The sequence below is a fragment of the Rhamphochromis longiceps genome, linkage group LG18, assembly GCF_057381845.1.
Source record: "Rhamphochromis longiceps isolate RC_006_pf linkage group LG18, R_longiceps_female_GT1.1, whole genome shotgun sequence".
NCBI classification, from domain to species: Eukaryota; Metazoa; Chordata; class Actinopteri; order Cichliformes; family Cichlidae; genus Rhamphochromis; species Rhamphochromis longiceps.
The window spans coordinates 14,321,997-14,339,996 of NC_140574.1; the positions used below are offsets into that span (position 1 = coordinate 14,321,997).

The 18,000-nt window shown below is 40.8% G+C and overlaps 1 protein-coding gene across 1 annotated transcript; it reads left to right on the forward strand.

The window, feature by feature from the left end:
- The first annotated feature begins 543 nt into the window (after positions 1-543).
- Positions 544-17,876, forward strand: emilin2a (elastin microfibril interfacer 2a). The gene is made up of 9 exons (XM_085389657.1): positions 544-842; positions 1,398-1,523; positions 3,832-4,022; positions 4,135-6,084; positions 13,639-13,977; positions 15,505-15,558; positions 15,910-15,969; positions 16,144-16,284; positions 16,828-17,876. The coding sequence occupies exons 1-9, from the start codon at positions 682-684 to the stop codon at positions 17,133-17,135; spliced, it is 3,330 nt and encodes a 1,109-aa protein (XP_085245783.1). The 5' UTR covers positions 544-681; the 3' UTR covers positions 17,136-17,876.
- The last annotated feature ends 124 nt before the right edge of the window (positions 17,877-18,000 follow it).

Below are 18,000 nucleotides of genomic sequence, written 5' to 3' on the forward strand. Positions count from 1 at the left end.
GAATTTCTGCCTCGAGTGCTGTGAATTGAAGCTCTAGTGCAGGCCTATTTAGTGCTGTACATTTTGTCTCTATTCACGTTAATAAATCAGCAAATTGCTCAGTTGGGCTTTAAAAATACAATTTGCCCAACAAGCTGATGCAGAAAGGAACAGACTGCACACCAGAATATATATCCTCCCCTTATTCCCATTATCCAACGGAATGTAAATTACTACTGTTATCCCAAGTCATGAATATCATCAACTCCACCACTTCACACGCGTCTTTCAACTCTGGTGGTTGCATTCAAATGACATTACCCTATTATCAGTGAGGTGTGACTTATTGGCTGTTGACTGACTTGACTTGATGCCCGCATCCCCCCTCTTCCCTCGCATTAATTAATCATCGAGTCTTAACCACCAAAACTTAAAAGAATAATTTAATTAAAACTAACCTCTGGGGCTACAGACTGTTTTTTGAATAATAGACTTTGCCCCCCTGGTGTTTTTGGGGGGTGGAGGAGGAGGGGGTGGGCCTTCAACGTCATTCCAAGGGAGTTGCAGTGATTGCGGACTTCCCTCAAAGTTCAGTTGCCGGAGTCAAATCAGCCACAGGGGGAATGTAACTTTGGAGTTCGGGAAATTTGCGGATGGTAATAACAGGGTAGTTTTTTTTCTGTGGTAGAAATATTTATTTTAATGCGTTTGTTAAGTATGAAGCACAGGCGTGGAGAGATGGACCGGCGGTGGGCAGTTTTCACACTGATTTTAAACTTTCAGCTCACTTACGGGACCCCCTCCTCTTACGGCTTGTTCCACGGGTCTGCAAACACTGGACCGGTACACAGACACAGGACTGGGTAAGCAATGACTTTTGTACAGTTTAGACGAGCTCTTTAAAACTGTCTGTCTTTCAGAAACTAATAAGTGCTTCATGACGGGTGTTTCTGCTTAAAGGTAACGCTGCGCTTTTTTTCTGCCAAACAAAAAAAAAAAAATCAATCCAGGCTTCTCAGTTACCTGAATGACCTGAGGATTTAGCCTCTTATGGTCATATGTAGTTTGATAGCATTCCCCGTTGTTCTATCAGCCGGTGACTAAATTTGGCTCGAGTTCGCCAGTGTTGCCAAAAGTTGGCGATAAGGTGCAGATAAACCCTGGAACGTTGCTGATTACCTCCAGTCTCTTATGTACAGCAGACCACTGCATTTCCACGTTTTCTGATAAATGAAAATAGACTGGGAATGGACGCCTGACAAAGATCACTGCAACAACGCCTTTAGGGAAAGCTCATAAACCATATGGAGCTTGTTATGAAACTTTTATAGTCCAGCTGCGTTCTTTGGTATATTGCTCTAAATTAATTGCCACTTCTTGCTATACATGCTTAAGTCTTTGTTTATCTCCCTCCTCAGGAACTGGTGCGCCTATATGGTGCAAAAGAACGTGAGCTGCGCCGTGCAGGGGAGTGTGGAGAGCTTCGAGGAGCCCGTGGTGGCCCCCTGCCCAGCCTACCAACCCGACTGCCAGCAACAAGTGGCGTGAGCATCCGGGGAGAAGGGGTTGAGGGTTCATGTTTAGATGCATGTGGCAGAATAGATACAAAATGTTTATTTGGGAGAGAGCTGGAGGCAGAAATGTTCACAGTGGCTGCAAAGCTTCATGGGAAGAAGCAGAAAAAGTACAGCTTTTACAGCAAGTTAAAAAGCCCACTGAAAATAGGCAAAGGGAGGAATCTGTGGGTAAAGCTAGTAAAGAGGAGAACATTACCCATAGTTTACTCATTTCTGTCTGTTGTTGGACTAAATGACAAGCCAGGCTGAAGCAAGTGTTACCAGAAAATCCCCAAAAAGTTCAAAACGTGATGCAACCATTAAATGAGACAACAAAGCTGCGCTTCTTCCAACAAAAAAACTTATGGTGACATATACTACGTAGAAATTTATGTTATGTTGCCATTTTCCATAAGAAGCTATTGTTCAGGTTCACAATAGTGCACACATGGGCAAAATAGGGCTTTACGGCCACAACTGGACTGCAGAGCATCTAAATCCAGCCTGCAAATTGGCAACCTGTCCAGGGTGTACCCAGCCTCTCGGTCTCACCCAGTCCCCTGAATTCAATAACTGAAAGAAAATGGATACATGGATGGATGGATGGATATTTTCCTTGTAATGTGTAACCATGCTATTTGCAATTATAGGCCCTTCTCTTGTCTTAAAAACTCAAACTCAGTATCGGCCTGAAAAAAAAAAGTTGTCCAGCTCTGCTACAGTAGCTGGACACTGCCATCAGGTCTGCACACACCCTGGTTAGTTTGTCAGTATAAGTACTGAAACTAGGCCCAGAGGTTTTCCCAAGCACAGGTGTATAAATGGGATTAACTGTAACTGCCAGCTGTCCAAAATAAAGACTAATATGATGAGAATAAGTAAAATAAAAAAAAGGCTTATAACAGGCAAGTGCTAATATTAATATATATTTGAGCCAGTTCACATTTACTTTTTGATCTATTCCTTTTTTAATTTTCTGCATGTTAAGGTTTGACTTTGTGTTTAACATTTCACCTATAGAGGACATCTTTATGTATCTGCATGTTTGTCCATCTAGTCCTTTGTTCAAATGAGTTATGAGACTCTAACAGATGGTTCACAGTTGCTAATTTGTTAGCATTAGAAAGAATTTAGCCCTGATTAAAACATAACTCAATGAGTTGCTGTAGCTTTCATAACTATTATGGACAAAATAGACTTTGCTATGAGTTTATCTGACAGGCAATTAATCTGGAATCGCATTAGGGTGGCATATATAGGTTATATATATGTATAGGTTATACATTTATATATAAGTGTATAACCTAAATACCCATGAACCTTTGACAATATGAACATATCACAATAAAAATAAAACTTTTCCCTAACCCATTTAAAGTTAAAAGACTTTGATTACCACATCCAATCCCCAAACTTCTGCACTAAACAAATCATTAACTGATCATTGTAAATGGGAATGTCGGCACCAGTGACTGGAATACTTTTAATTTTGTACTGGAAGATGCTGTGTTGCAATTTAATTCATTTTTCTTAGTGAATCATTGTTAGTCCTTAAACACATGCTATCTGTGGTTCTGCTTTGTGATCCTCTTGCACAAACACATGGATGAGAGCCCCTGCTCTGTGGAAAAGATTCCTGGAAGCTGATCATACTTAGGTCACCAGATTTCCAGGCAAGAAGAGCTGGTCATGAGAGGAGACACCTCACCTTATGATACACAGCACTGACTTCATGTTGCCACATGTTAGGATTAGATTTACTTTGTAGATCACAAGCAGACCTTAAAGTGTTGTTGTCACTTGCTTTCTTCTTTTGTTCCTGCTTATTGAGAGTGAACAGTTTTACCAGTGACAGTTGGGAAATGTGTAAAGATGATTGTTTCAGATAGTAACTTTCCAGATGTTTTGCATGACATGACCCCTGGCTTCAGGGAAGTGATATCATCCATTGTTTCTTGGGGAAATGCTTTCTTTGGCTGGAAAGCTGGAATTTTGACATAGTGAAGATTGAAGGAGAAGCTCTAAAATATCTATGTTAAAAAAAATCCCCCAAAACAGATGTTTTGGTGATTGCAAGAGTGAACCAATTAACAGGTTCTTTTCTTTTTTTTTAAAGTAGTGGAGCAGTTTAGCACGGAACATAATAACACTGATAACACTTTCCAAAAGGTCTGGATGTGATTTTGAGAAAGTCTAGTGTTTCCCATTTATATTTATATATGCTCAAGACTTTGAGACTACATCCATATGTGTTTGAACAACAAAACTCATTTATTTCTCTGCTTTTTGTTTACAGGTACAAAACTCGATTTCGACCCACATACAAGATTGCTTATAAGACGGTCACAGAGTTAGAGTGGAGATGCTGTCCTAATTACCAAGGTCCAAACTGTAAAGACTCAAAACCAACCCCTAACTGGCAAACAGTTCAGGGAACGCAGCCTTACCGCCCACCAAATCCTGGACATACAACCAGACACATACAGAGTGAGAAATCAACTTTATACTAACAGTATTTTACTAAACATTAGTATGTGCCACTAACAAAGTAACTCTTACTTATTTATGTTATAATTCATAAGTTATTTCATTACTCCAGGGCCGGAGCGAAGAGAGACCCCGCAGCATGTGACAAGGCCTGGTGGGACAGATAAAGTGCATCTTCTGGAAGGTGAAGTTCAGCGTCTGTCTCAGACAGTCCTGGATCTCCAGTCTGCTTTGACAGGGTTAACTGCAAACCTGCAAGAGGACACAAAGAAGATGCTCATGACACTTCTAAACAACATGCGCCCACCAGACAGTCCCACAGATGCAGCTACGGAGGAGAACCCGGCCGTTTTGGATGGTCATCAGGCCACCAGAGGTGGGATGCCAGGACAGAAGGACATAGAAAAAATAGTCGCTCGTTTGGATGATATCAATAACGCGCTGCAAAGCAAGGATGAAGCTTTGGAAGACCTAAGAGGAATCACAACAAGTCATGAGGGCCAGATACGTGTCCTCATGGATGCCTCTCAGTCTCAAGCTTCACCCATACCGGATTTTGATGTTATACAGACTTACATTGATGGAAAATTTGAAAGCCTAAAGAAAGAGATTGACCAGAATTTGGAGGAGCAAATGGCCAAAGCTCAGAGCTCATGTAATGACAAGCTCCAGAAGCTGCAGAAGACCTGTGAAGATAGCCATGATGAAGTTTTGGACAGGTTTACCAAGTTGATCAATTCCAAGGAGGCTGATCTGCGAAAGGAGATCCGATCGCTGCGTCTAGACTTGGCTGCTGCAGATGGACCTGTGCGAACCCAAAGGCAGACGGATCCATCCAAAGAGGAAAAAGAACACGGTGACCATAAAGACCTGTGGCGTGAGATTGATCGCATTGCAGAGGCTCACCGCATCCTGAATGTCCGCATTGACAATGAGCTGGAAAATCTGTCTGCTCCACAAGAAAGCATCAGCGATTTTTCTTTATTGATTGAGGAGCTGGAGGCACGTATAAATATCACAGAACTAAATGCAGAGACTCACTGCTTCTACATCGAGGAAAAGCTAACCCGTACAATCACAGAGGAAGTGGCAGCTCTTCGGACGCTTCTGGATGGACGTCTGAACGGCATGGAGGACCAGTTTACGAACATGCTGGTGGAAATGAGCCAAAACAATTTCCCTGGGGAGTTTAGTGACTCTATTAATGCCATCCAGTCAGAAGTTAACAACAACAAGCTCCTCCTCCAAGGTTTGGATGACAAGGTTAACACTGTTGGAGAGTTGTGCTCTGCAGGATGTTCAGGCTCACAAAATACCGCAGGACAGGTAACTTCTGCACCTAAACTTAATGGTCTAGAAAACATTTTGAAGGACCTGTATCGGTACAGAAATGACCTGGACGTCCTTCACACAGATGTGAGTTCCAACACAGCCAAGCTCAGCCAACTTGAGAATTTTGTTCAGAGGTACTCAGGAGCAGCAGAGAGAAGTGTGCAGACAATGGATGACTTCAAGAAGGGACTGAATAATCTTGAAAACAACGTACTCGGTCTGTCTGGCGCTGTTACTGGTTTAAGTGATTCCTTAGGCAAATACAACCAAGATATGCAGAAAATAAACTCAACATGCTGCTATGCTGAGCAGAGAGGCGAAGGCAGTACAGCACAGGACAGCTGGAGTACATCTGAATCCACTCAACGTAAGGTGGGGGAGCTGGAGGACAGACTCGATACGCTTAGCAGACAGGTGTCATCTGAACTGGGTGAATGTAAACAGAACACACAGGGTGTTTCTGATGGCATCTCCGCTGTGGATGGACGTGTAACCCGACTCGAAAAGGTGTGTGGAAGGTTAGACGGAGTTTCTGCTAACATCAAAGACCTGAAAGATGGGCTAGAGAGACATGTTGCCGGCCTGCGGGACTGCGTCGACAGAATGAACATCACATGTGGAAATCACGGAGCAGAAATCAATGCTCTGCAAAAATCCTTGCAGAAGTTTCAGGGACAGCTATCCGCCATGGCCAAAAGTGTTTTGAAGGACGGCGGTGACAAAGAGCCAGGTGAGTTGATAGCAATAAAACAGTTCAGTCTTTATTTTTTTTAAAATCGCAAACAAACCTTTAATGGACAGCTGTGCCATTCCTGTCCACACATTAATATAGTCACACCCAAAATGAAGCTTAAAAGAGCATAGTAACAAGCACTCTGGTCATCGCATCAACCAAACACAACAAAAGATGAAAGTGTTCACAGCTTTTTAAAGCGTAAACACGCAAAGGCTTTAAAAAAAAATGGCCTGACAGAGTCAATCACTTAAACATGAATCCAGATGCATTCTTCTGGAAGTCTTTCCTGGAAGACATTCAGTGTTGCACTCATTTTCCCAAAAATAATGGAAATAGCTGTCTAAAGAATGCAAAGTCAAAAAAAGATGAAGTTCAGACACTGATTACTTTAATCTCTGCACACCAGTAGAGTGCTGCTAACATGGACTAAATGTCAAAATATGAGTTCCAAAAGTTGCCTGAATCATCCCCCCCAATTCTGACTTGGAAAGAGACGGAGAAGGAGACCTTACAGACGCCCTGTGAACATCTGACGCGCACTTTGATAGAAGCACAGTGACACTTTCAGAGCCTAAAGGTGAATACGGGCATGTAGGTGGTGCTTGTGAAATGAAACAACAGCAGCTGTGGCAGCAAATGGCTTTCGTGTGATCTGTATGGCAGCAAAGGAGTGATACTATCAGATTAATGAGGCACAGTAATGAAAAGGGTGTGCTGGAAGTACAATATGAAGCAACGAGAAGTGCCTTTTGTAGCATTTACAAGTCGACTGTCTCAACTAACTAGCAGGCTTTGCTTCATTAGCGGGCAGAGTTATCACGATAGGGAATCATGACAGTAATTGGAGTCAGATTATGGCACAGTTTAGCCACTTAAGGGTCCATTAGTTCAGGGGATTCCCACATTAGTGCAGTCAAGCACTGAAATTAGCCAGAAGAACCCAAGTAAAAAAGTAGTGGCTACATGCACATAATCTTTTTTGTCAGCGTCCTGCCTAGTTTTCACTATCTGAGTTTATCAAGTATGATTAACATCTGTGTAAACACAAACTTTTCCTGTGGATAATCTCCACATAATGCTGGCTTGGTTTACGTGAAGGCTTGAACAGCTACAGGGTATTTCTCAAAATGGGAGGGCACAAGTTCACTGAGCCTCCCGTGCTTGCCTCCAGCATGTCATTCAATATGTCCCAGCACTGAGAAGCAGAGGCCCACATTAGAGACTTCCTGTGGCTTAGATTTGTGTTGTCCCAGGAATCCCCCTTTTTTGTACAGGCAATGAAACATGCAAATGAAATCTGAAAAATTTTACAGCCATTCCAGTGCCTATGATGATTTACTCACAGTGTTACATGCCTTGTTACTCCGTGACGTAAATATCACTTAAACACTCAACAGACTGCTCCTTCTCCCCCAGTCCTTTCATGAGTTGTGAGGTCTTCTTTCTTTCACCATAATTCCCCTTTATTTGCAATACCACAGAACTGCGGACCTCAACCTCAGCTCCCAGTCCCTCAGTACACATACCTCTACCCCTCCCTCGTTTCTTTCTCTTTACACATGTACACATACCAGCCTCGAGAGATTCCCGCAGGGTGACCTAAGCCCGATGTGTGGAGTCTGGTCCTCATTAAGGGCCCTGACTCACCGCTGGAGTCAGTCTTGATGGAGAGGGGAGAAGAAGGGCTCCACACCCAGGACCAGATGGTTCAGCTACCCTCAGCTGTGATGTCATGACTGGGGCCCCATTACCAGTCCCTCCCACATTATTCTCCAAAACAATAGAGCGATAGGGAGCTGCGGAGAAAAGAGGGCCGATGAATTGTACCCATTTCAGCATTTGCCAAATATGGCCTGTTATTTCCAAACAAGGATGTTTGATTTCATTATCTTACCAGGAACATTAAGCTTGGTTTATAATCAGAACCCCCACTTCCCACCTTTCCAACTTCAGATAGAGGGTGGCTGTGTCAGCTATTCTTTGCAACTTTCTGAGACAGGCAAGCTGGCATTCACAATCACTTCTTACTGTGATTGGCCTCTTGAGGTGAGAGAGGAGCGGGGAATTTTAAGCTACCCAGCATTTTCTTTAATCACTCAAGTTTGTCTGCTATTTGTGGCATTTTTCATATGTCCGTTTTAGCAAAGAGACATTTATCGCTTGTGTGCACCATTATTTCAGTCTATACTGTAGCAACCTGCTAACCTAACTCAAAGAGGGAGAAAACGGCTAGCTTGGTTCCAAGACAAATTAACTGCAACTTCCTGGAGTGTCAACTTGTTGCCTGGTAACTGGTAACTGGTTTCCCCCCATAACATGCTAAAGTGTCACCGAGTTGCCATTTTTCTACTGATTTAACAAAGATACAGCTTGTTAAATAGAACATTTCTGAGAAGCTGGTCGGCAGGACACCAGGCAACCTGTTTCAAATTTTTCTTCCAGCCTACATTAGCAAACTGCTCGAGGCAACTCACCTAAATCTCAGCATGAGCAGAGTAAATAAGCTTACTGTATTTCTAAAAGTGTCAGAATTTTTCCCTTCAAAGAGTAATCTCATTTTCTTTTAGTCCTAAATCCCACAAGAGAGGGAGTTGGACTTTGTGGCTCGAGATTTAATGGTTACTTCAAGTTTGGAAAGGAGAGAAATTGTCTAAATAGAGATAAAATATCCACAAAAAATCCCTGCTCTGTGGGTGTGGTGGTGGCTGAGAGCCTACTGAAATGTTTCCTCTCTGTGTTTGAGCTCATATTCTCCACACAGTCATATGAGGACCCAGAGGAGGCTGCAAACAGATGATGTGTTGTAATAACATAACTGAAAGATTGACTGGAATAGCTTTGCCCTTACACAGCGTGACTGTTGAATTGGAATTGTGTGACTTTAGTTTTAAAGTGTTGGCACTGCTTAGCCCTCAGCAGCTGCTCCTGCTGCAGAGGTCTGCCACTACTGCTTTTGTTTTTTATATCTAGTTGCTTTCCCTCTGAGAGGGAGTTGTGGTTAAGAAGAAATTACTCTGTGGAAACATTCAAAAGTCTGTGATCTACCAACGAAATCTGAAATTACGCAAGAGATTTCAATCTCTCAAGAATTGGCAAACTAGTTTCATACAGTCATGGTTAAAAAAAAAGGAAAAAGGAAAGTACAGCCTTTGTTAAGTATAAAGTTTTACATATCAAGATATTTAAAAAAAAAACTCAAGTACTTATCAGGTCTTAAAATAAGGTAAATACATTCTGCATTCTGGCTAATGACATGGTGTCGTTAGCCAGAACTTGTTAAGTCACCTTTAGCAGCAATACCTCAAATGAAAGATTTCTACGTGACTTTATCAGACTCTCACATTGTTGTGGAGGAATTCTGGTGCATTGTTCTTTTCATTGAGGTTTTCATTCATGCACAGCTCTCTTAATGCAAGCCACATCATTACAATCTGAACTTTGACTGGGTCACTGGAAAACCTTGATCCTTGTCTTTTTCAGCAATTCACCGTCCTGTTGCATGACCCAGTTTCAGCTAAGCTTTTATCTGTCTGACAGATGGTCTCACATATAACCAGTGTTGGTCAAGTTACGGTACTTGAAAAAAGTAATCAGTAACTAATTACTGATTACTTCCCCCAAAAGTAATCCCGTTACTTTACTGATTACTTATTTTCAAAAGTAATTAATTATTTACTTACTTCGTTACTTCGTTACTTTTTAAAAACACGATTTACAACCTGAATAGGTGATAAAGCGATAGATCTTTCAGCCCAATTCTACTTTTTCTGCATAATCCATCATACAAAATGTAATCAAATGGACAAGTCCCTTTTTTTAACTTGTTTTATTAGTTTTAATCTTTTAACTTTATGCATCAAGCAAACATTAAATGATATGCACCATTCTCTGACTTGAAGAAATTAGTTTAACATTTAAACCTATTTTCTGCACATCCCAGCATATAAAATAAAATATTTTTTGTGTTTACACTCAGTCTTTCAAATAGATGCAAGTAAAACACAGCAGAAAATAAATAAAGTCAAAGACTAGCGGTCCTGTTGCTCTATTTTCACCTGTAAAGCAGGAGTAGGGTAGGCGGAGGTTTACCCTGGTGCAGGTGAGCCGCAGCGGTCAGTTGAAGAATCCGCGAGTTTCTCTGTGAATTTCCCATTACGTCATTGCGCACTCGATGCTTGTTTAGGGGGGGTTTTCGCTGTAAAAAGAAGTTTTCTTCCCACGCACAACGAACACTAATGTTTTTGTCACTTTTTATGGAATCAAACTCAGAATAAGGTCAGTACACGCTTTAAACGCTGCACGCTCATACTGTCTCCCGTACTTGATATATTATCCATTGTTGATCTGCACACAGCTGTTGTCTCAAACGTCGCACTCGCTTACGTCATTGTCATGAGACATTCTCGCAAAAAAATCACGGTTTTAGTAACGCAATAATGCAGCGTTCCTACAGGAAAGTAACGTTTTTTTGCAGTCACTGCATGGTCTGACTTGGGGAAATTTACTGGACATACACTCCTAGGAAGATTGGCAACTGTCTTGAATGTTTTCCACTTCAGACTGAAGAATAATGGACTTCAAATTATTTGGAAATAGCCTTATAGATCTTCCCAAATCATCGGGTAGCAACAGTCACTTTTCTGAGATCACTGCTGATGTCTTTCCCCTCTTGGCATTGTGTTAATACACCCACGAATACTCCAGACCAACAAACTGCCAAAACCTCTACTTTTATAGAGGCGCTTACACATGATCAGTTAATCAAGTGCATTTGATTACCAGCACTTTTGTGCTACTTATCCTCTTAATTCCTGTGGAAGCAGAAAGGGTGTACATAGCTCTCTGCGCATTCATAATGATCCTTTCATCTGAGGTTTTATTTACCTCATTTAAAAGACTGGGTTATTGAAATGATGTCCTAATATGGAAAACCTTAGAAATGAATGAGTGTTTTTTAAACCATGACTGCATATGTTATTAGGAAATTTTAAAATATGAAAAAAATACTTCTGTTTCAAATTTATTTAGTGACTAGCCAGAATTTTCATGCTGAATTTTACAATTTAATGTGCAATATGTTTTTTTCCTATTCCTTTTTTTGGAGATAATCCCAGCCCAGCTCAAATCACATCCCTGTTATTTCTCTCTGTTTTCTCTGAGTTGCTCACTTTACTCCCTTGTCGCGCTGCTTCTTTCCAGCTTTTACTTTCAATTTGTCCTTCCAAGAAAGCCAGAGGACTTTCCACCTCTCTCTCCACCCTGTCCTGTGAGTGTCTAGCAATGGACAAAGGCAACAGAAAATGAAAAAGGGAAAAAAAATCACTGTTGTTTTAAAGCAGGGATAAATTAAGGGCTTTGATTTCATGGATCAATGCTTTGCAATTGATCATTTAGGCTTTATATTGAAGAGACAGGCAGGAGGATTAACTGTCTGCGGTGATGAGGAAATACACACACACAAAAAAGACATAAAATGCCTTTTGAAGTCTCAGGTTGTCTGATGGGAAAGAATGGAAAATTGTAATTGACACCAAGGCGCACACTCACACATACGCACTGTATAATTTTAGTCATCACCAGAATTTTGAGGTGGTGCCACAATTTCCCCCGATGAGATATCTGAGTATGTGAGGTGAGGTGTTTCCAACTCTGACCCAGGAGCCCATCTGGAAGTCTTCAGAGGAGACTCTCATACACAAGAGGAATCCCAGAGGTCTGCCATGCAGCGCACAATTTGAGCCTCCCATCATAAATATTACAGTAGGAAAATGGGGTGGAGAATGAAATTGTGTCCATGTGCATAGCAAGAAAGATTAGACTCTGAGTGATGCATTATTGTAAGTGTGTAACAGCCACTCCCTGCATCATGACCCTTGGCACCATTGCACGATCAGACTGTCTGCCACAATATCCCATGACGATTTCAGTCACTTGTGAACACTCACGAGATGTCACCCAGTTCTGCAGAGGCGCAAGTGACTAAAGCATTACCCTTTGGTGTCTCAGTCTGCCTGTAAGCAATAACATCTGGTTTTGGTGACGCCTTTGGTTGTACCAGCATGCATATGAATGTGTGCGCTTTTCTCTGTGCTTTTCGAATTCGCGGTTTCCCCCTCAGTGAGACACAGGCTGAGAGCTCATGGGAAATATGCACTCAGGCAACCGGCACCCTGGAGAAGGCATGGGGAGGAAATGAATGAGAGATTTCTGATTATCTCAGTACAACATGATTGCTGGGTTTAATTTGTTTTTGATTATACAGTACATGTGGTTTCTGAGTAGCTTGGAGTAAGAAGGACGAATTTTGTTGACAGGTAGATGATGTTTTATTTGATAAAACCAGAATGCCTGATTACTTTTATAATCCAGAGTAACAGCCAGGCTCTAATGTAATATAGTTGCTTTCAGGTAGGATTGATCACTGGCTGAATGTGCAGTTGAATTAACAGTTGACTTTTGATTTATTATATTTGGCTGCAAGAGAACTTACAACTGTTATAAATGATTTTTTTAAAGCTATGGTACAGTACTGTACAAAAGTATTATCTTTACACATTGCTAGGAAAAGATAGCTGCAGAGATTTATTGAAATAGGTGCAAACATGGAGATATAGTACATAAGGCAAAAAGACAGTCTGTACATTTCTAATAAGCCTGAAAGTCAGCAGAGCAGGAACTTTCTTAGGCAAACCTTCTGGTAATTTCTTTAAGTATCTTCAGGAATACTTCTCCAGGCTTCTTGAAGGACATCCAAATTTTAAAACATGAAAATCAGATGTTCTGAAGGAGGCATTGAATGTTGAAATGTGTTGGTATTTTTTCTGCATTCATAATTTGAACAATTTGACAGGATCCACAACACCACTGGCTAAAATTCAGCTCCAAATCATGACAGCGTCTCCATCATGTTTTACTGATGGCTCTCAAACTTAGAACCCAAATTTGAAATTTGGATTCATCACTCCAAATGTCACTACTGATTTTCAGTCCAGTTCTTGTGTAGTTTGACAAACCTCAGCCCCTTGCTTAAGATGGATGGATCAACTGAAGTGTCATCTCTGAGATTCTTGGTCAGGTATTTGCTCTATTTATTTTCCTGTTTCAATTTTTCATAGCTTCCACTAAAGAAATGCAGCCGACTGCAGTAACAAGGTACCTAAAGATAAACTGAATATCAGTTATTTGCTGGTTATAAACACTGGTTCTTCCCTTGAATTAGATTCATTTTTCATCCTTGTATGATTCATAGGTCAGTATTAAGTGGTTCAGCAAACAAAAAAAACAAAAGTTCCTCGGAAAATGTCAGGTACCAGGACTGGACTGTTAATGAGTGCGAAAAGGAGATTTATATGTCTATATGTCTGAAATGTTTTATACTGTGATGGTCAACATGGGGGCATGTTGCTAAATTGGTATTTAGCTCAAATCCTTACAGTGGATAAATTCACCCATGAAGCTGCCAGCATGGCTGACAATGCCAGGAGGAGCACGACAGCTGATCTGACCATTAATCATGATCTCTGTCTCTTTTTTGTTTCATTTTCCAAGGAATGACCGTAAGACCAGGACCAGAGATGCCTGCGTCTTTGCCAGACAGAAACAGAATCCAACAAATCCACATTCCTATCATCATCGACCCTGTGCAGACCAACCCCAGAACACCATACAGCCCAGGCCAACCAGTGCAGCCAAACACACACAGAAAAAACATCAGCCCGCCAAGACAGCCTTTCAGTCCTCGGCAACCAGGTGTGCCGACTGTGCCTGAGATTTCTGTTGTGGAGATGGGAGAGGCAGGACCTCCAGGATACAGCCGCAGGGTGACTGTGCGAAGAGGGTCTGAGGACTCTTCCAGAGACCGTGTTAAAGGGTTTGCAGGAGCACCAGGCGAGTAGTCTTAAGGTCCATGATGACCTCTGGTATCGTCTTAAGCATACAGCTGAAAATCCACTATGAATCCTTATTTTATGATGTGTATGAAAATCTGCAATCTAATTAAGTCTAACTCAAGGCCTCTCGAATTTACAGCACAAAACTAATTCAGTTGTATATGAAATACAAATCCAACTCTAAAATTCTAAGGGCAAAAAATCATGCTGTTTTTGTTGCTTCTGCTACATGCAAGGTAACAGACCCAACAAAGGTGCATCACTCCCACATCACTATTTGAAACATGAAGGATTACTGCAGTCAAGGGACCTTTTTTAATCAAAAACACAATATTTTCCTAACCCTGGCCAAGTGTGTTGTAATGCTGGGCCAGGGTTAGGAAGTCAAAAAAATGCAGCAACAGCAAGTAGAAAAAAGCAAAGCCAAGTGAAAAACACAAAGTAAACTCAAGTCTAAGTTGGAAACTTAGATGGATCTGTCCTGCTTTGTATCAATAGTTGAGGCTGCTGGTGGTGTATTGACACACTTTGGACCCCTTACGACTTAATGAATATTATTTAAACACCACAACCTATCTGAATATTGTTGGCTCAAATCATCTCAAACGGGTTTCCTGAACCTGACAGTGACGTCACTGTACTCAGATCTCAATCCAATAAACCACCTTTGGGATGTAGTGGAATGGTAGCCAGCATATCTGCAGCAACTGTGTGATGCTGTCATGTATATATGAATCAAAATCTCTCAGGAATGTTTCCAGCACCTTGCTGAATCTGTGCCATGAAGAATTAATAATGCGTGGACAGTTGTTTGTCATCTATGTGAAGGTTTTCATTGGGTGCCAAACCAAATCAGAAGGAAGAGGACGCCGAACATAGATTTAGGCAGTTTGGGGTTTAATTATTTAAGCTGTATGTAGAAAGATTAAATAAAATATCAAACAAAACAAAGGCTTTGTTCTAGCCTCAATGCTTTTTGGCAGTAAAGGAATAGAGAACAGCCTACGTTAGTCATATTGTTACTGTTTACTGGTAGTGTGGGAGAATTAGCCAGGGAAATGCCAATTAGTCTTACCCCCCTTACTTGTAAAACAAAAAAACTTAAAATTCACCCACATCTTTGGGCTTTTGGATGGGATGTGAGATTTGTTTCAGCTTTTCAGTTCTTTATTGTTGCATATTTTTTCTTTACTGCCATCTGAATGCTTGTCATAGGTTGGTTTTTAATTCAGTCTGTTTTTGGTTAATAATAAATACATTTAAATGTCAGTCTTTGTGGAAACTACGGATGCTTAAATCTGATTTTAGATGGCATTATCTTGAAACAGCTGGGAAAAACAATCTGCTTCCAAAAATCCACAATTACGAAGTCTAGAGTTCTTGAAGTTTCTTGGAATCTCTCACACAGTGTGCCATAAGATCCAGATGGAAAACCAAAGAACTGTATTTGGCAATACTACAGATCGACCCCGTCTCTTCAGATGACAATAAAACATAATATTTTTGTCATCTGTTTCTCTTGCAGGCTATCCTCCTCTGAAGCCTGTTTCTTTCATGCCTCAATCAGCCAGACGCCAAGGTATTTTACCAGTTCATTATCAAGTTACATCACATGCATCTGCAGGCTTCTTCTACTGTATCAATGTAAAAGAAGAAGCATTGGAAAAACTGTGAATAATTTCTAGTCGGGGAGTGCGAGGGAGTGGGAACTGGATGTGTTTCTTTAAGGGTGTGTGGGCAGATTGTGCAAGGATTTTAGTGCGTCTGCAAGCATTCACCAGAAAGTTTTGTATTTTCTTTATATATATGTACACACACACCAATGACAGATTTATAAGTATAAAGATATAATAATAATAATAATACATGATGTATTACGTATTATGTAATAATACATAATGAGTTAACATGTACTGTGTGTGCCTTGTAGCTCTTACAGCAGTAAAGGTGCCCTGGAACCCGGTTTATCGAGCTCCAGCTGATTCACCAGGTAAACCTGTCCATGTTTCAGCAAGGATTAAAGGCATTACAAAAAGAATTGAATTTATGATAGATACATATTACATACATATTGATTCTGATCAATTTAAATGCAGCAATCATGTATTCATTTATCCATCAGTTGAAACACTGATTGACGACATTCCTGTCTGTTTGCATCCAGTTTCAGTCGACAATAGCGCTTTGGCAGACACCTTCTCCTTCTCTGCCGGCCTCACTCAGCAACGTTTCTCTGGAGATTTTGGAATCATTCGCTTTAACAGAGTCCTAGTAAATGACGGAGGACATTACAATCCCAGCACAGGTAGATCCACACATAAAAAAACAGATTCAGTATTAAAAGGATTGTAACATTTGCTGGTATCATTGTGATACGTTGATAATACGCAGATATGTCGTCTTTTTGCATAAAAATGTGCTGTTATTATGAGCCTGGGCACTTAGTTGTGCTTTGTACAAACAAACAAATAAATAAAACATTAGTTAGGGATTATTTTCAGTTGTGGATTAATACGAAATGTGTTCTCTCATGAGTATTTGAAGCAGGACTGTGAATATAAAGATGATTCAAAATAAACTGCAGGACCCGTGTTTGTTATAACTGAGGAATGACTCACCCAGCACAGCAGAGTGGCTAATTGATGTGTTTTTAATTCTTAATTGGGTAACAATGAAGTCCTGTGACACAGAGGAATTGGATAATTCAGGCTTTGGCTACAGAGCCAAAACTCATTAGGATCAATTCATTGCAGGTCCATGAATAGGGAAGAGACTTAGAAACCAAGAGTACTAATCAGTAACATTATTGATTGAACCCAGGCTGAATCATTCCTGTCCTCACCCTCAGGGATCTTTACTGTACCGCTGGATGGCCGATACCTGATTTCAGGTGTGCTGACCGCAAAGCAGGGCGATCGTGTAGAGGCCGTGCTGTCTGTGTCTAACCGCAGCGTACAGAGGCTACAGAGCTCAGGCCTGACTGGTGGTAATTGTGGCTGCGGGGGTACAGCATCCTTTAATGTAATCCTACCGCTGAGGAAAGGAGACCAAGTGGCTATGGTAAGAACCGAAGGTCAGCTGGCCACAACCGAAGCCAGGGAGATCCTGTCCACCTACAGCGGCACCTTTCTGTACCAGCCACAAGCCAAAAGATAGCTGGAGCTCAGGTGGAAAGTAACGACGAGGACTACTTTGTTCCCAGACATGTGGACTGGAGGAAATGTTGAAGTGTTGAAACCACATTTTTAAAACAAAAAAATTATTTGCTGTGATGCAGCTGTTTTACCTGTGTGAAGATCTTTAGTTATAAATTCAGTTAAAAAAGCTGTTATATGGAATTTGTAAGCAATTTTCCAAAGACACCTGATAACAAGAAGCAGGATTTGTATCTAATATATTTATCAAGATGAATGTTTGTACCACCTATTGTAAATGTCTTGTGTAAAAGTATAAATTAACACTTTTGTAAATTTTGTTTTAGCAGCAGCATTCAGAGACTTGGCATACAGCATGGTCAACAATCATTGGAGCATATTTGTAGGTTAGCTGTAAATATGGACTCACGTCATCTTAAAAGTGCTCTGGGTGATTAGGAAATCTGCACAGAGAGATTAATGAGGAAAGACTTAGCAACACAAGATTTTATTAATAGTACAAACTTGGCTGGCTTCTACTGAAGAATACATGGTTAGTGAGCCCCCTCCTTTTTTCTTTTTGGTGATTATGTAAAGTGGGTGGGGATGATAAATAAATTCCCCCTTTCTCACTCCTGAGACTGACTAAAATTTTCCAGCATCAAACTGTAAGAAGTATTTAGCTTTCAGTTCAGCCTTTGTTAACCCTTAAAAAGGAAAAACTGATATTTTAATTAAAAGCTGAATAAATAAACACTCTGGATTACCATTTTGTATGATTCTTCTTATCTTTATATTATTTAATAAAACCAAGCAAAACCTCTAAAATGACATGAGGGACTTAACCTGCAGTACCCTCATTAGCGTACTGTTACTTCAAAGTACGC